Below are 17163 nucleotides of genomic sequence, written 5' to 3'. Positions count from 1 at the left end.
CTTCTCGGCCCCAGGTGTCACACAGAACAGTTGCATTAAGTTTGCCCCTGCTCCCACTGACCTCTGTTTGGGCGCAGGAGAGGGTGCTCCTCCTTTCACCGTAGCTCCCTTGGTTGCTGCAGCACACAGCCTCACACTGCAGAATAAAACCCGGGCTCACACTTGGTTTGAAATCATGTCTTCCCAACAAGGGGGTGAGAAGGAGCCAGGGAGAGCAGTGGAGCATCTCCTCGGAAGGATGCAGCAATGCCTGCACATCTCCACACAAGTCCACAGCTCAAGCCTGGCGCTGCAGCAGGTGGGCATCCCAGGAGGGACAGCAAGGAGGGTGGAGCTGGTGCTGCAGTGAGCTTCTCGTCGCCCCCGGGAGCAGGATGGACCAGGATGGACCAGGATATGGGTGTGTGTGAGCCAAGTAACCTCCCAATTTCCCAGCCTGAAATGGGGGACAGCCTCTCAGGGAAGAGCTGTGGCTTGTCCCCTCCCAGGCAAGGGAGGAGAAACCCAGAGCATGGCTTGCTTGGCTTGCTCGGGCCAACATCCACAGCACCGTTCTGGATCTGCTACCCGCTGGGAAACATCTCTCCAGCCCGGCGTGTCCAGCTCACTTGCTCTCCCCAGCTGCGATACCTTGCCCTGGGGTTAGACCAGAGAGGAAGGCTCTGTGGCCAGCTTGCCTCAGCAAAGGCAAGGGTCCTGGAGAACCTTTCTGTGGTCCCAGGGAGAGCAGAGGTTGGACACATCCGCATCCAACGCAGCTGCAGGCTGCCCCTTGCCACGCTGATGCTGTTGGGGAAGGAGCCCATCCCTAAGTCGGGCCGTCTCACGGGTGTTAGCATTTGCGCTGGGGGCTGGCAGAAACCATCCCAACCTTTCCCATCGAGGACAAATGTGGCTCCAGCAAAGCCAAAGTTCCCACAGCCACACAGCCAGACTCTCATCAAATATTCAGGCATCGCTAGAAGGTCCACATGGTACATTTCGGGGAGGAATGCCCTTACTGCCCTGTGTGAGTTCTCCAGTGCCACATCTAAGGGGACAACCCTCCTCTGTGCATAATCCCTTGCCTCAGCAGCTGCAAGTACTTAAGAGTTTTGGACATCTCCAGTCCCCAGTCCCCTGTCAAATCTGGTTCAAGCTGGACAAGAAGGCTTAAGTTATTTTGCCAGGAAGGGGGAAGAGAGAAATTTAGATGAGGACAAACTGTGCTATTGCTTAAGCCCCAGTTCCCTGGAAAGTCAAGCAAGTTTGCTTCCCTGTCCTCTCTGCACTACCTGCATCACCATGGGGTTGTTGGGGGGTCAGGCCCAGCTCTGCTGCTTCTGCTTGTCAGGTCCTCCACCTCGACCCTGCGAAGGAGATGGTGAGGGAGATGAAGCCTGGTTGCTGGGAAGGCTGCAGCAGTCTTCTCTCCTCCTCAGAGCCCACCTCCTCCAAGGCCAGACCCTCGCTCGGGTGGGTGTCTCTCTCTAAAGGCTGCATGTTGTGGAGGAGCCCAGAGGAGCTCCGGCAGTGGAGCCGTGCACCTCACTTTCTTGTGCTCCCTGGGGTGCTTGAGAAAAATGCCCTGAGCTTCCGGATCCCACCCTGGGAACCCTCCATGTCCGTGTACCCATCAGCCACACACTACCCTTCCTGGGACTGTGCCTGGTCCCAACCTTGGGTCAAAAAAGCCACCTCCTAAACTGGTGAACTTGGAGGTCTCAGTGCAGGGGAAGGGCACGCTGTGCTCTCCCACAGCAGGGACAGGCTCAGTGGCAGATGCAGAGAGCCTGGAAAGCCAGGAGCTCTCCTAGCTGTCCCTCACTGGGGCAGAAATCCTCCCAGGCCCCTGGCCAGAACCCAGTCACATCAGTTTGACGTTGGCACAGCTGGACTTGCTTTGCTGGGGACCCTCCAGGGGTGGAAAAGAAGACCAGGTATTCCTGCAGGAGTGCTCAGCTCCTCCTAGGATCGAACAGATTTTTCCTTCGCTGGTACATCAACTGCCGGTGGCGACACAGACCTACGGCTTCGGCTTCGGTGGGTAGCAAAGCATCAACCCCCACCAGCCTCTGGCAGGAGACGCTCCCCTCTGCACCCTGCCACATAGGCAGGGATAGTTTTGGGTACGGGGGGCAAGAGCCCACACAGCTTGTGCTGGGAGGAAAGCTGCGAGGTGAGCAGCAGGGAGCTTCCCCTGCTCCTGCGTGGATGGGAGGAGGTTTCAGCTCTAGCACCCGCAGGCAGACAGCTGTTGCCATGACACAGCGCAGTTCTGTACACCGCATTCCCAGCGCCAAGGTTTCCCCAGCCGCTTCAAACACAACCTTCACCCCAACTCACCCTGCGCCAGCACCCATCGCGCCCGTCCTCCACCCCAGCTTACACCCAGAGAAGCGGGGAGCCCTTTGCACCCCTTCTTGGAGGGAAGCAGAGCAGCAGTTCCCGAAATAACCTTGAAAAAGCACTTAGAAGCACGAGGGGACGGTGACCGTGGGGTGCTGGGATGCGGAAGGGAGCGGGGGCAGCCTGGCGGGTCCCACGCGAGCATTTGCACCGCAGGATGGAGGCTGGCTGCTGCGCACGCAACCCCCAGTGCCAGAGCAAGCCAGGGTCCCCCGCTTTGCTGGTGAGCACCCCCTGCCTGCATCCCTCCCTTGCCCCGCTACCAGCCTCTGCCACGGCTCTCGACTCCCTTCCCCAGCTGCTCCACCAAACACGGCTTTCCACGTTCAGGATAAGGAGCAGACAGCTTTTTCCCCCCTCAAGTAACACCCTGGTAGCAGCGCAGGCAATGCAAGCCATTGCCTGGCTTCCTCAGGCCCAGGAAATCACATTAGCTCCATCAAGTTTAAACTTTCAGTTGGTGGGAAAAGAGCCAAAAAGATACCAATGCCTTTTCTTAGGCTGGGTGCTCTCCAGTTACACCGGGGGAGGACAAAGCTTGTAACAGGCTGGGGCTGAAAAGGTGGTTCCTGTTCCTTTTTGAGGCTGCAAGCAGGCTGCGTTTGCACTGCAACTTCCTGAGCAGAGGCCGCTGCTCGTGGCACACACACGTGATGAAAGGCCAGCATCCTGTGGGGTGTAGAGCCTTCCCCTGGGTGCCTCGGGCCTGGAAGACAGCGGGTTAAATAAGCCACAGAATAGCCCATTTCCTCAAACCATGCTCATGTTTTTTTGTCTGTTTCTTCTGAAAAGTATGGTGCAGACATGACACGAGTCTATGAGAGAATGATGGCAGGGTGTTCTCGGCTAGCGGATGCAACCAGAGCTACAGGGCTGCTAACATGGTCACAGCTATCATTTGAAGGATGGTACACAGGAGAAGCAGTATCACAATCAAAACTTTTATTGTATTAATATAGCGTTTTACAGCTGCTTCTGTTCACTACAACCGTCTCAAAACAGCATCTGCATGCAAACAGACACCCCGCAGCCTACGCAAACCAGAACACACACAGGAAACACCCCCCACCTCACCGAAAGTATCACCTACCCACACTCCCCAACCCAGTCCCAGACGTGCAGGGAACCGTCGCTTGCTGCCGACAGTAAAGTTCTTGGTTTCTGCGGATGCCAAGTGTGCACGGTGACCGGGGGAGGACCTCCGCTGCTGCCCAGTCTGCTGAATATGTGGCCTTTGTGAACAAAGATCGGTTCTGCTTCCTTGCCAGAGCTGTCCCAGCTCTGCGAGTTGTACACGTGCACGGTCCCATCAAAACCTTGAATAAAAGGGAATCAGAGAGACTGCAGCAGCAAATTGCTTTGCTCTAGTCCTGCTGGGCTCCTGCTCACCTCCCAGCAGGGCTACTGAGACAGAAATGAGGACAAAGGCCCAGACTGAAAACCTGTGACAGGCAGAGCATCCAAGCCTCCGAGGAGCTTGTCTCAGCTAACAGCTGCTGGGGAGAACATAGGCCAGATCCAAAAAGCTTGCAGATTCACTAGTCTGAATTTGCAATGCTCCAGCCAAGAGGCAGACTTGCTGCCCAGATGGTCTTATCAGCACAGTATCGTGGCGGTCAGGCTGTCACTGGCACTATCAGGACAGTGTTTGCTAAGGGCTTGGGGTCTTTGTTCTCCAGGGGGGGAACTCCCCCCGGACCCACGCAGTCCCCTTCTGTAGTTGTTGGAGAGAGGTAGCTGCATAAATTAGCTTGCACCTCTGCTGGCTCCAGGGGCAGCACTGAACCACAGGGGTGTTTAAAGTAAGGTGGGGTGAATGGGGCACTTGATCTGAAATACAGATCAAAAAAGCATCCAGAAAAGGAGATCTCTGCCCAAAGCACATACCTGAAACAGCAAGGCAGCCTTCCAGCGCAGGAGCCCAGGAGACACAGAGGAACTCCGCATCTGAGCTGGGAGAGGGAACTCTGCACTTTACTGAGGCCAAGGACTCGGAGGTTTTTCTCACATCTGTTAGGGTGAGGTGCCCTCCGCTTGAGAGGCAAGCTACGGGCTGGGAGCTTGAGTCAGAGCCTTGAGGTTGGCGCCCGACTCCCATGCACCACTGCTCACCACACGGCGCGGAGGGGACGGACACAGCCTCCAAGGGACTCTGCGGCTGCCGAATGTCGGCCAGGCACAGTTGCCCCTTGGCACAACAGAGGAGCAATGTGTTGCAATCCAGAAAGGCCAGGCCGCCCAACTCCTCGTTGTTGCTGGAGGCTAGAAAAGAGAGACAGATCTCAGATGCCATGAGGAGCATTTCCCTGATTTCTCTGCTGCAATCTTGCCCGAGAAAGCAGATTTCCAGCCTTGTTCCTGGAAGTGGCTTTCAAGCAATGCTAAGTAGTTCTTCCAAAGAGCCAGCAGCAGACACTAACTGCCTGCTTGAGAATCGTCTCTGCGCAGGATCCACGCGGAGCAGGCACAGTCTGTACCCCTCCAAAGGTGATGTTAATACCCAGGCAGAGGAGACAGGCAGGCCCGCAACTAACACTGGCTCTGTTGGAGCGGGACCTGTCATGGACCAGAGCTCTGACAAGCAAATGCCTCCAGCACTACCCTTCAGCAGCGGGAGTCACAAGAGTCCCTGCAGCACAGGGACACAGCACAGCAGTGACAAACAGACCTTCCTTTTGCTCAGTGCGCTGCATTACAGCCACTGGACACATACACAGACATTTTTCTCACCAAAGGATGAGATGTGTGGGCACCGAGCCTTACTGTGGAGGTGAAGGCAGATGTCTTCAAGGACCCCCAATAAACCAGATTTGGATTAACCACCTCGAGGTCAGGCAGGGCTGGTTTAACAAGGCTGGCATGATCCCTCCTCCCACCCACACAAACAGATTGCAGAGTAACATAGAGTTTGCTCAGTAACAAATCGATGCCAGATTTCAACAGCCCCAAGTGATGTGACTCTGCACCTCCCCTGTTTGGGACAACATACACAGCAGCCCTCTGCTAACCCAGTTCTTGGCACTGAAACCACCTGCACTGCTCTGGTAGGGCCCAGATCTGGGGCAGAAGCCTCAGAAGTCACTGTCATGGGAGTAGTGAGAAGCTGGAGATTGACAGAAGCATTGTAGCCTTTTTCCTCAAGACAATGTACTTTCTGCAAATATCTTTGTACCCTTTGTCACGTGTCTGAAAGTACCCACCCAGCGAAACGTTTGCCACTGGAGCAGTTACCCTTGCTTTACCCAAACCCTAACTTTTCAAAAATCAGATATTAGACTTGGTTTAAATACCTGCCATGTAGACATTTTTCCTTGATTCAACCTCTGTAATTTGGACGTTGTTGAGTCTTGAGCCATGAAGGACCCACGGGGCTCTGGCCAAAATGGTTGCAATTTTAGCCCAAGGTTGTCCAGTGCTATTTTCTGTAGGTATGGTGCTTACAGATTTAATAACATCTATTTGAAAGAGATGTAAGCACTGTAAAACACATCAGGAGTCAAGTAATCCACAAGACTAAGCTGTTTCACAAAGACTCCTTGCAAAGCTAAAAGCGACCTACTAAACCAGTAAGAAATCCAATTATGACTAACCCCTTCTCCGGAATAAACCCACTGTTTCTAGCACATCCAGCCAGGACTGACAACAAACTGTTTAAAATCTAGCAAAATGCATGGAAAGTTGTGAATCAAGATGTTTATTTTCAATGAAGAATAAGAAAACTTCTAATAACATTTTGCACTTCCTTTCTGGTGGTTTCAAAGTATTTCACAATTAGTAGATGAAGCAACGGCAATCCTTTTCTAGAAGCAAGCAGACATAGGCTTGGAGAAGTGAGGTGGTTCATGGTATATCCATACATGGTGACGTATGGAGCTATTTTATTTCTAACCCTTGGAGATACTAAGGGAACATTGTGCCAATTGGATGGTTAGGGATTTTGTTTGCATAACTAAGAGCTCACAAATAAGTGGAAAAACACCATGACAGGCCTAAACCTACTTAATTCCCTGATGAGGTTTGTGCTGTCAAGTCCACATCTTTCCAAGCCACCAGACTCGGTGTAGACCCTTTGTCTCATGCCCTTCTCCAGCCCCTGCCACACAAGGGCAGTCACTCAGGATGTCAGTAAACGGGACTGGCACTCCTCTCCTCATTTTACATCCAGGAAGAAGGGGAAGCTAGAGATGCTTGATGCAAAGAGCACATTGAGAAACTACTCAAGCTCAGAAACATGTTCCCTTACCAGAGTCCTCTGCTGACACCTGCCATACCTGGAGGGAGCTGTCTGGTGGGCCACTTGTCACCAGCAAGCTGAGGAAACAAAAAGAACCCCACAAAACTCTTCATGAGCAGAGAACAGCCTTTTCTCTCTGGCCTGGGACAAACTGGTCTGCTGTTCCTTCTGTGCTCAGGAGCTCCTGCCTCTGCTCACAGCCCAGAAGAGACCTTAAGGACCGTGATCCCAGAACTCCTCATGCCAGGGTGCTTTACTCAGCCCATGCAAACACAGTCCCAGGCAATGGTATTTAATTAGCACACTTTCCGAAAGCACTAGACTAAGAACAGCACAAAGAGCGCCAAAGTAGCAACAGGGGCTTGTGTAGGAGGAGAGCACTGGAGGAGTGAAATGAATCAGTCAGAGGAAGCGTATTTGCTTGGTCTACAATCCACAGCAGGCAAAACCCCTTCAAACTTGCATGTGCAGGGACTAACAGAGAGGTGGCAACAGCCACTAGTATCCTGATCTGCTGAGCACCTCCACGCAGTGCCAAATGCAGAAGGGATGGAAAAAGCAGAGCAAGAAAACTACACATGCCCTCATTGCTCAGAAGTGGAGCAGGGAGGGATCCCTGGTGAGCCAGCATCTACGTCACCAGCCCCTGCAGCTTGCTTCTAGAAGAAGCTGAGGATTCAAGGTATCCAGCAGCAGCTTCAGTTTCCCTGCCATCTACCCCACAAGGCGCACCGCTGTGGCTTTCAGTATTGCAGCAGCGGGGTGCATTCTGTTTTGCTGATAGATGGCTCCTCTCCAAACACCAAGACAGAGTTCTGGGAGGACCACTACACATCACTGGCCAGCAGTTCCTCACCCAGACTAATGCTGCTCTCGGAGCTGGCAGGATTGGGCAGCTGCATTGGGAAAAGGCAAGCAAAAGGAGCTCTCTCTCAGGGGACAAGCCCCTTCACCATCTCCAATATGCCCTGGAAGGACCATGTTATGGCCGTACCTGGTGTCTGGCACGAACTTCAGGCTGTACACTGGGCGGTTTGAAAATCCACCACATTCCACCTTGAAATCTCTCTCTGGACACAGGCCCTAGAAATCAGGGGCAAAGTCATTTCTTCACACTTAATGGTGCAGAACTTGGTGTGGTTGGTTACCATGAAAAAAAGACAGACACACAAGGCACACTCTCACTTGGTAAAGCTTTGCCTGTCCAGTAATGCCTATTTCAACAGAAGTGATAGGATTGAAGGATCCCAAAATAGTTAGAAGGGGGAGAAAAAAAAAACAACCCACTGGGGAAAGCTCCTGCCAAGAGCTCTGCCTGGGTTTGTTGCCATCTGTGCATGTCTGGCTCAGGAGCTTTCTGCTCACCCAGTGACTAAACAACACCTTCTGCTTTAGAGTAGAGGTCACCCACCCAAGGGCCAACCTCACTGGTCAGCAGCATGGTCCCCCAGGCTCGGGTGCCTCAGCAAGTCCCTTCTTCATTTGCCTTCGTGTCCTCATCTGTCCTACTTCCACACAAAATGCTTTCATTCACACATTTGGAGATGGAAGTTTTCACAGCACAATCTGCCTGCAGCGCAACAGAATTACATGACTGGACTGCCCAACCTGTACTGCTTTATCTGGACAGCAGCCAGGTGACTTATGTGCCTTACCTTTCAACCAAAGCTGCTCAAAACCTGGCCAAGCCCTTGTCAGAGCAACAGAAACCAGAAACAGTTTGTGAAGCCCAGCACAACTGTAGCTTGGTCTCTAAAGACACCAGGTCAAGGAGGACAGAGAAGTCTGGTGCCAGCCTGGCTGCAACACCCACCTGGGTCTCCTTCGCCTGCAGTGTTGGCGGTGGGAGCAGCTGCAGGATCTCGTTCCCACCAGACTGTCCATACCCAGCTACACAGACACCTTGGGGGTGGGCATGAAGAACCAGGGACATGATGAGAGATACCCACCCCCCCTCCAAACCTGGCCCCTCCCTCAGACAGACTCTGGAGTTACAGAATCAGAGTTTGGTTGGAAGGGACCTTCAAGACCAGCCAGTCCCACCCCCCGCCAGGGGCAGGGCCCCCTCCCCCCAGCCCAGGCTGCTCCCAGCCCCGTCCAGCCTGGCCTTGAGCCCTGCCAGGGATGGGGCACCCACAGCTGCTCTGGGCAGCCTGGGCCAGCGCCTCGCCGCCCTCACGGGGAAGGGTTTCTTCCTCACGTCCAACCTAAATCTCCCTTCTTTATCGTACAGCCCATCCCGAACTTTGGAACAGACCCAGAGCTCCAGCCCAGGCTGAACCCCAGTGCAGCCCCCGCTTCTCGACCTCACTTCTGGGGCCCGGGCCCTAACCCTGCCCCCCCGGCCTGGCCCGGCCCCCGGCCTGCCTCCTCCCCACGGCTGGGCCCAGCCCGCCCCAGCCCCTTGCCCCTCTTCCCTCCCCGGTGCCCCGGCCCGACCCCTCGCCGCCCTCAGCACCGCCGGGCCCGGCGCCGCCCGCCCCGCACTCACGGTTCCCCCGGGCCCATTCAATAAGGCGGGTGGGCGCCTGGAGCTCGAAGGTGTGCAGGTCCCCGTACCTGCGGGACAAGGAACGAGGGAGGTTGGCGAGGCGGGGACCGGGGGGCCGGAGCAGGGGGGCCAGGGCTCCCTCACAGGCGCAGGGACTGCAGCAGCCACTCGTCCGCCGCCGCCGCCGCCGCCTCCTCCTCCCCGGCGCCCCCCGCCTCCATAGCAACGCCCGCCCGCCCGGCGCGCCTCTGACGTTACGCGGCGGCGCACAGCAGTGACGCTCCCGGCCGGCGCGCGGCTCCCTGCCGGTCGCGGCCGGTTGGAGCCGGTTGGAGCCGGTGGCTGTGAGGGAACGGCGGGCGCTGCCGCCGCCCAGAGGGAAAAGTGCGGGGCCCGGGGGGGAACCGCGTTACTCCCGCGCGGCCGCCCCTGAGGGGGGTGGGGGCGTGGCCGCGGCCTGCAGGCCATGGATCCGCCCGGGCAGCGCGGCACCCTGCGGGGCGGCGCAGGGCCCTGCAGCCTGGCCGGTGTCAGCAGCAGCGTGGCCAGCAGGGCCAGGCAGTGCCCGTCCCCCTGTGCTGGGCCCTGGTGCGGCCGCCCCTCGAGCCCTGGGCTCAGCGTTGGGCCCCTCACCCCCAGACAGACCCGGAGGGGCTGGAGCGTGTCCAGAGCCGGGCAGGGGCTGGGGAAGGGGCTGGGGGAGTTGGGGGGGCTCAGCCCGGAGAAAAGGGGGCTCAGGGGGGCCCTTCTGGCTCCCTACAGCTGCCTGGCAGGAGGCTGCAGCGAGGGGGGTCGGTCTCTGCTCCCAAGGAACCAGCGGCAGGACAGGAGGGAACGGCCTCCAGCCGCACCAGGGGAGGCTCAGGGTGGGCACGGGGAGAAATGTCTTCCCCGACAGGGTGGCCAAGCGCTGGCACAGGCTGCCCGGGGACGGGGTGCAGGCACCGTCCATGGGGGGGTTCAAAATACACATAGGTGTGGTGCCCGTTGCTCTGTAGTGGGCTCATTGCTTGGTGCACAACACCAATTAATGCACTGAATCGAGGTATTTCAATTCCAAAGTAGGGAGCTAGGGGGTAACCCTCAAATGCCTAGCTAGCCCCTTGATTGCCAAAACCTTACACTGTTTCTACATTGGTTGCAAGTTACACAACTCTCATTACTTAGCCCTCAGTTTCCTATTTCTTAAGCAATTCCCTTGCTTCCTGAGTTAATTAGTCTGCTCGCTCAATCTCGGCTTCTTTTGTGGTCGGTGGGTTTCTGGAGTCAGCGGTCAATGGGTTGGTGGTCCTGCTCTCCCCCTGCCAGTTACCTTTCCCCTAGTTTTGCTGAGCTCATTGCTTGTGACATCTTCCTATCAACTTTTCTATCTTGTGGAGGGCTTGCTTGGTGAAGTTTCTTTCTAAACAAAACCATTTGCCATACCAAAGGAAGGGCTTAGCAGGACATACAACATGCTTATAACCCGAATTAACCCTTAACTCATTTGTTCTAATTAAAGTCCAGCTAATAGCAACACATTCCATTTTATTAACAGTCTGATAGCAGTGCTTAGAGGTATGGTTTAGTGGTGGACTTTGTAGTCCTAGCTTTAGAGTTAGGCTTGATCTTAAAGGTCTTTTCCAACCTAAATGTTTCTGTGGTTCTATGAAGCATGGCTAGGTCACGTTGCAGTGTTGTCTTTAGTCGCACATCATATTTTAACAATCAGAACACTAAAATGTGGATAACAATGCAGGCATACATGGAGATTTGCAAGTCCAATACAAGTAATAATGCAGTGCAGGTCTGTGCATCTTCTCAAATACATAGAAATATCCGTGTGTAAATGTGGTAATAAACTCAGAAGCTTCCCAAATCTTTGCAAAAGTCAGCCTAATGCCTTTCTGTTGTGCCAGTGCCTCTGCAAAATGGTTACATGGTGGCTCCCAGCTAACGCTTCTGTAGGTTTAAGCTTTTTTATTTTTAACAATTAAATGTGTTATTCTCAGGTACATTACTATTTTCCTGGCAAGTGCTGTGTATCATCACACTGACTCTGGTTTCCCCTGCCAAGAGGATGTTGCTCGAACCGAGATCACAGGGCTGGGCCTCACCATGAGCCCATGTTTGCAGAATCACAGAAGGGTTTGGGCTGGAAGGGACCTTCCAAGACCAGCCAGTCCCACCCCCTGTTCAACGGCAGAGCCCCCTCCCCCCAGCCCAGGCTGCTCCCAGCCCCGTCCAGCCTGGCCTTGAGCCCTGCCAGGGATGGGGCACCCACAGCTGCTCTGGGCAGCCTGGGCCAGCGCCTCGCCGCCCTCACGGGGAAGGGTTTCTTCCTCACGTCCAACCTAAATCTCCCCTCTCTCAGCTTCAAGCCATTCCCCCCTGTCCCACCGCTCCCTGCCCTTGCCCAAAGCCCCTCCCCAGCTTTCCTGTCGGCCCCTCCAGGCACTGGGAGCTGCTCTAAGGTCTCCCCGGAGCCTTCTCCTCCCCAGGCTGCACAGCCCCAGCTCTCCCAGCCTGTCCCCACAGCAGAGGGGCTCCAGCCCTCTGACCAGCTCCGTGGCCTCCGACGGGCCCGCTCCAACAGGTCTGTGTCCTGTGCAGAAGGTGATCGCTCTTCCGGCGATATGTTCCTCCCCATTTCTCTCCAGTGTAGGCTCAGACCAGGTGCTGAAGGATTGGTGCGGCTAACTTGCTTCCAGTTGTGGGCTCACTGCCTGTAACAGTGACGCTTCAGGATCAGTGGTGATAATTGGGTGTTTATTGTAGATTATTGTGCTTTTGCTGTCTTCTGGCTGGGTTTTAGCTGGCATGCGCAGTGTTGTGTGCCAAGCTGTGTCTATTTTCCCTAACACTGCAAGGTGGCAGCCTACAGCTTCTGAGGTGGCTCTGGAGTAATCAGAAAAATCACTTTTTAGAGAAATATATCTGAATGGGAATGTTTTAGTCTGTGCAGTGTCTCTTATGTTATTTGACATTCTGTATTATTTATTTTTTACCTCGCTTTTGCAGCATTCTGTCAGTGTCAGTCCTGCAGAAGTTGTCAGAGAAGAATGGAGATGTTTGGGCAGTTTTGCAGGGCAGTTTCCTGGTCTCCTGCAGTGCTCGGGGACGTGGTAGGACGTTCTGGGTGGCATGACGGGTTCACACTTGGGCTGTGCTGTCTGAACGCTCTGCTCAGGACTAATTCAGGGCTGTCAGTACAGAAGTGAGCAAGAAAGGACCGAGGACAAAAGGAGGTACAGAGGCAGAAGTGCTGTGAAAACGATGGAAAGCCAGGGCTGTTCCTTGAGCCAAGAGGATGCGTGCTGCTCTGGAAGCAGGAACCGGAGCTGGTCGATGTGAGAAGCACTTGCTACCGGTGGTTACTTTCCTGACATCCTCCACTTTGTCACTTCAAGATTAGAATTGTTCAGAGAAAGGATGGCAAGAATTCTCACATACAGAGGAAGAGGTACTTCATTCATGTTATTGTTTGTAAAATTGCACAGCACAACAATCGTCACTAAAAGCCTTGTCTTAACAATTCTTTCTGCGTGCTAGGATTCAAAAGCAAAATGCTGAGTAAACATCTTGTGAAGAATCTGAGATAAACCTGACTGCAGGTTGTTGGTTTTTTTAAATGCAAACAGTATAGTTGTTTTAATACCTTTGGTAGAAGCCTGTGAGGGATGTTGCAGTGAGCCAGGAAGTAAAGCCGGGACAGCACCAGCTGCAGGTGAGAATACAGTGCTGTGGCCCTCTGTGAGCTCAGAGCTACATCAGCCTTTTGTCACCTTCTCCCAGTAACTCTTTTCTCATCTGCGGGCATTAATTGCAGGACATGAGCTTAGCCTGAGACAGACCAGTGGCCAAGTCAGCTCAGGGTGCTCCTCTAGCAAGGGATGGAAACAGAGAGGAGAAATAGCAAAGGAAGGGCTGGGATGTTTGGCTGTGAGTGGTGGCGTGACCTTGCTCTCATGCTGCCCTGCGTCACTTATAGTCCACAAAGGAACAGTCCCCTGAACTCCAAGATCTGGTTTAGAGGGTGGTAATTAAGTGTTTGGAAATTATCTCCTGGTGGCCACTGAGGAGAAGAAGCATGAGGCAGAACAGTGTGGGGAGCAACCAGATGCTGTGAGTTCTAGGTGCGGAAAGCAGAGAGCCCAAAAATGGTTTTCTCTGCACATTCTTGCCTTTTATTTTACCTTCTCTTTATCTTTCCAGTGTACTAAGGGAGCAACATGAGGCTGAGTGGTGGAAAAGAGAAAAAGCCCTGCAGTACTACAGATAACACAGAGTGTTTTTGAAGTACCAAGGCCTGAATGAAGATAACTGAAATGACCATTTAAGTTGGACACCCCCCCCCCCCCCACATTTTAAGGCTTTTTCAAAATCTCTCCAGAAAATAAATATTTTAATTTCAAAATTTTGAAGAGGAAAGAGTATAAAATAGGAACATTTGTTACAGTTACAATAATAGGAATGGGCTAAGCTGTTTCATTATGCCGCAGCATGTGACTTTGCCATATATATATATATATATATATATATATATAAAGAAAATAGAGAAATACATTTGTTTGAGGTAGGGTGGGTGTTGTTTTTCAGCAGGTTCTGTGCATGCAGAGAGCTTGACAAAGTGAAGGAGACAGAGAGAACCTACAGCCTTAGCTGCTTTTCTCTGCCCGCTGGCTTTGCACTGTTACATGGTTTTGGGCAGCCTTGGAGACGTGTACACAGGGAAACTGTGAAGGAACGAGGAATGGAAATCGTCACTTTGAGAACTGATGCAGTCTTTAAATGAGATGAAATGTTGCTTGCCTATTGGATGTCTGAGCAGTTTTCAGGCTCAGAATATTATTCAGAATATATTATTCAGAATAACTACACAGTAGTTATTCACAAGGATAAAAAGAATATTTCCATTTGCTATTTCTACAGCTGAGCCACCCTCAGAAGTTTGGGAAGAAGCTCAGTATGTTATTTGGACTTATTTCACTATAGCTTTTCTGCAGAAACTGAAACCTGTCCCCACATGGAGTGGATGTATGTGCGTGCGTAGCCCCGTGCAGGCCGATGCTGTGGCTGTACCCCCCGCGTTACTTGGATAACCATGGGTGGCACCCCTCAGAAAACTGAGTTACCCTTTTGCCTCTTACGGAGCTGTGGTCGTCTTGTCTTCCAGCTTTGGTGAGTGGGATGGCAAGGGACTAGATCGTCAGCTCTCACAGCTAGGAAGGAACACTACCAAAGCAAACTGAGCAGCTCTTGGGGTCCACTCTACCTATTTGTGGGAGGGAAAACTCTTCCAGAGTTCAAGAGAGCCCAAGTCTGGAAACTGCCTCCCAACAGTTTAACAAGAAGAGTTCCCTAAGGATCTGTACTGTCATGTACAGGCGGTATCTGTGGGTAGATACTCCATGTTACCACACTTAAAAGTGTGTATGGTTGAAATTTGGCAAACCGTAATAAGCAGGCAGGATGCCAGCCGACCTCGCCCACGGCTGGGAGCATGAACCAAGCTGCCAAGCTCTGCAAGATGGCGTGTTCTTGAGCCTGTCCTGGAGTGCCAAGTCCTTGTTCCTGTGAAATCTGGCCCTGCTCTTTTCAGCTCTGTTCTCTGAACTCACAGGAGAAATAACCTCCTTTGTGATCCTTAATTGTCATGTAGAGAGGATCTGTAAGATCTGACAGGGCCCTTTGGCTGCTGTCACAGGGTTTTCTTCGGTTAATAATTTATTGAGGTATGGGCGCATGGCAGTCTTCGGGAGTGACTTTACTGTGGAAAGCTTAGAGCTGATGAAAGACTAGAGGAAAGACACTGTATTCATCAAAGAAATTTTACTAGGTGGATTTTCAGAGACTTTGTATGAAGGGTGAGCTTATCCCTGAAAATGTAATGCTCAGCCCTGAAGGTCTAACAATGAAATTAGTGAAGGCTGAGCTTATCTTTCCTCGTTCATGGCTGAAGGCACTTATCTGTTCATTTAGCCCCCATGTGGAAACAATCCATTTGCTCTATATAAAGACGACATTTGTATTTCTCCGAGACACAGAAGTGAGTCTTTTTTATTCTGTGATAATTTGTCACCACAGATTCCCTGCAAGCATGTGGAGAAGGAGAATGGAAGTTGGGAAGGTTTTGAGGCAGCCTGGCTTGCCTCACAAAGATGGTCTTTAAAACCAAATGATCTGAGGAGCTTTTACGAAGGCTTCTGGGACAAGATGTGCATGACTTCTCCGAATGCAGATAAAGGTACATACCTAGTATTTGCTTTTTTGAAGACACCATTGTTTTACTGTCTCCAGTGCTCTGGACTCACAAATCCAAACACTCAGCCTAAAAAGTCAAAATGTCGAGATACAGCCTGCCATGTGCCTGGCTGCAGAGTTTGCAAGGCCCATAAAGTGATGACCCAGGCTGCTGCTACAGCAGACGTAAAATGCCTAGGAAGCCAAGATGGGAACCCTTGGAAGAGCATGGATTTCCTCCTAGAAAACAAGCTGTTTGCTGTAAACAGAAATAGGAAGAAACCCTGTTTATTTCAGAGAAGGTAATATCGCTATTTAAAGCTGAACAAACTCAAAACTAATGTGACAGGTTTGGGAAGCAGCGGCTTCCCACAGTTCTCACAGAGCTAGCGATGCGTGAGGCTGCTCTCAGAGCTAGTGTAGGTTATTTTCAGCCCCCTGGGGTCTTGTGTCCTGCAAAGAGGCCCTGCTCTGGCTTAATCCTTAGGACTTCCCTCTTCCACTGCTAGGTTCTTCTGGAAAATAAAACGTTAAGGTTAGTACAGCATCCTAATACTTAAATGAACGTTATTTTATTAGCATGCTGGTGGTACAGAGTTGGGTGTTTACAATTTTAAGGAATATATACTGGAACAGTGGAACTGTTTGGAAGGATGCACTTCCAGAGGGCAAAGACTTTTTTTTTTTTTTGTGTGTGTGTGTGAAATGTACAGCCACAGGATCCTGGGGATGCAGTAGGACAAGTAGATTCAGAGGGATTAGACATATTTGTGCAACAGGACCTTTAAATACCAAGTCCTGGATGCAAACTGTGGTTGTCAGCAGAATCTCAGGAGATGAGAGGCAGCTCACCATGTCCTGGTTATGATGCTTTCCCCAGGCTGTTATGGCATGCAGGAGATGAGGTGCTGCTTTGCACAAGCCTTGATCTGGGCCAGTTCATGTTCTGTTTATAACTGCAGTTGTCACGGTGTGCTACATTTCTAGGTCTGTTACCTGCAAATGGAGTTTCTAACCTCTGCCCTGTCTCAGTGCTTCCCTGGTATTCTTAATTAACGTTTTCTGTCTTCAGTGGCTTTTTCTAATTCATAATATTTTCAAAATGGTAGTGAAGTTCTTAAATTGCATTACCTGAACAGAGTTACTTTACATGCATTTTATCAAATCTGTAATTTCTAGACCCTTGTGGTGTTTAGAGACCACACATGATGCCAAAATGGCACAGAGTAACTGCTCAGAGACAAATTTTGTCTTAAGCAGCAAAGGTATTTATTTCATGCAATGCTGGGGAGCTAGCCGGTTTGCACAGGACAAACTAGCGCCAAAGTTTTCCGTGAAAAGTCAGGTAATTTATACAGTTTTCGTGAGAGGTTACACAACATCTTTACATACATACTCATTTGATTTTGACACCTAATCATTCCATTCACAATAGGTGGGATCTAGGTGGAGTAGACCTTTCAATTTTCTTTGTTCAACGATTTCCTGACTCGATGGTCTCCTTCTCTCCTTCAGGTGCCCACCTTATCTTTTCTGATTATTCAGAGTACATTCCTTTCTCAACACAAACAGAGCATCACCCAGAGCATTATACCAAACTCATCCTGACTAATCTTTTTATTTTAAGACCTTGTTCTGTTTCACACATGCATTTAGATGGTATCTAAGACGAAGATGTCAGACTTGGCATACCTTTGCTAGACTACCTTTTCTGCTTTCACTTTTGTAGTTTATGCTAACACTCTGTTAAAATTTTGATTAATCTTGTTATCTTTCCATGTGACTAATCTTCTTTGTGTTATGTTCAGTGCTTGATTTCATCAGCATC

General features: G+C 51.7%; 1 protein-coding gene across 5 annotated transcripts; it reads right to left on the bottom strand.

Annotated features, from left to right (window-relative positions):
- Positions 1-3311: 3311 nt before the first annotated feature.
- On the bottom strand, positions 3312-9596 carry WDR73 (WD repeat domain 73). Of its 5 annotated transcripts, none has more exons than XM_080376119.1 (8): positions 9258-9476; positions 9114-9181; positions 8436-8524; positions 7617-7705; positions 6632-6699; positions 5679-5843; positions 4276-4650; positions 3312-3704 (listed from the first exon to the last, which is right to left on the bottom strand). In XM_080376119.1, the coding sequence occupies exons 1-8, from the start codon at positions 9332-9334 to the stop codon at positions 3475-3477; spliced, it is 1161 nt and encodes a 386-aa protein (XP_080232245.1). In that variant the 5' UTR covers positions 9335-9476; the 3' UTR covers positions 3312-3474. The 5 variants fall into 5 exon arrangements, with proteins under 5 accessions (XP_080232245.1, XP_080232246.1, XP_080232243.1 ...); XM_080376120.1 differs by having other exon boundaries at positions 6660-6699; positions 9258-9400; XM_080376117.1 differs by lacking the exon at positions 9114-9181 and having other exon boundaries at positions 9182-9596.
- Between the last annotated feature and the right edge of the window lie 7567 nt (positions 9597-17163).

Source organism: Falco punctatus (genome assembly GCF_963210335.1).
Source record: "Falco punctatus genome assembly, chromosome: 2".
NCBI lineage: Eukaryota > Metazoa > Chordata > Aves > Falconiformes > Falconidae > Falco > Falco punctatus.
This window is presented reverse-complemented; position numbering and strand designations above follow the sequence as displayed.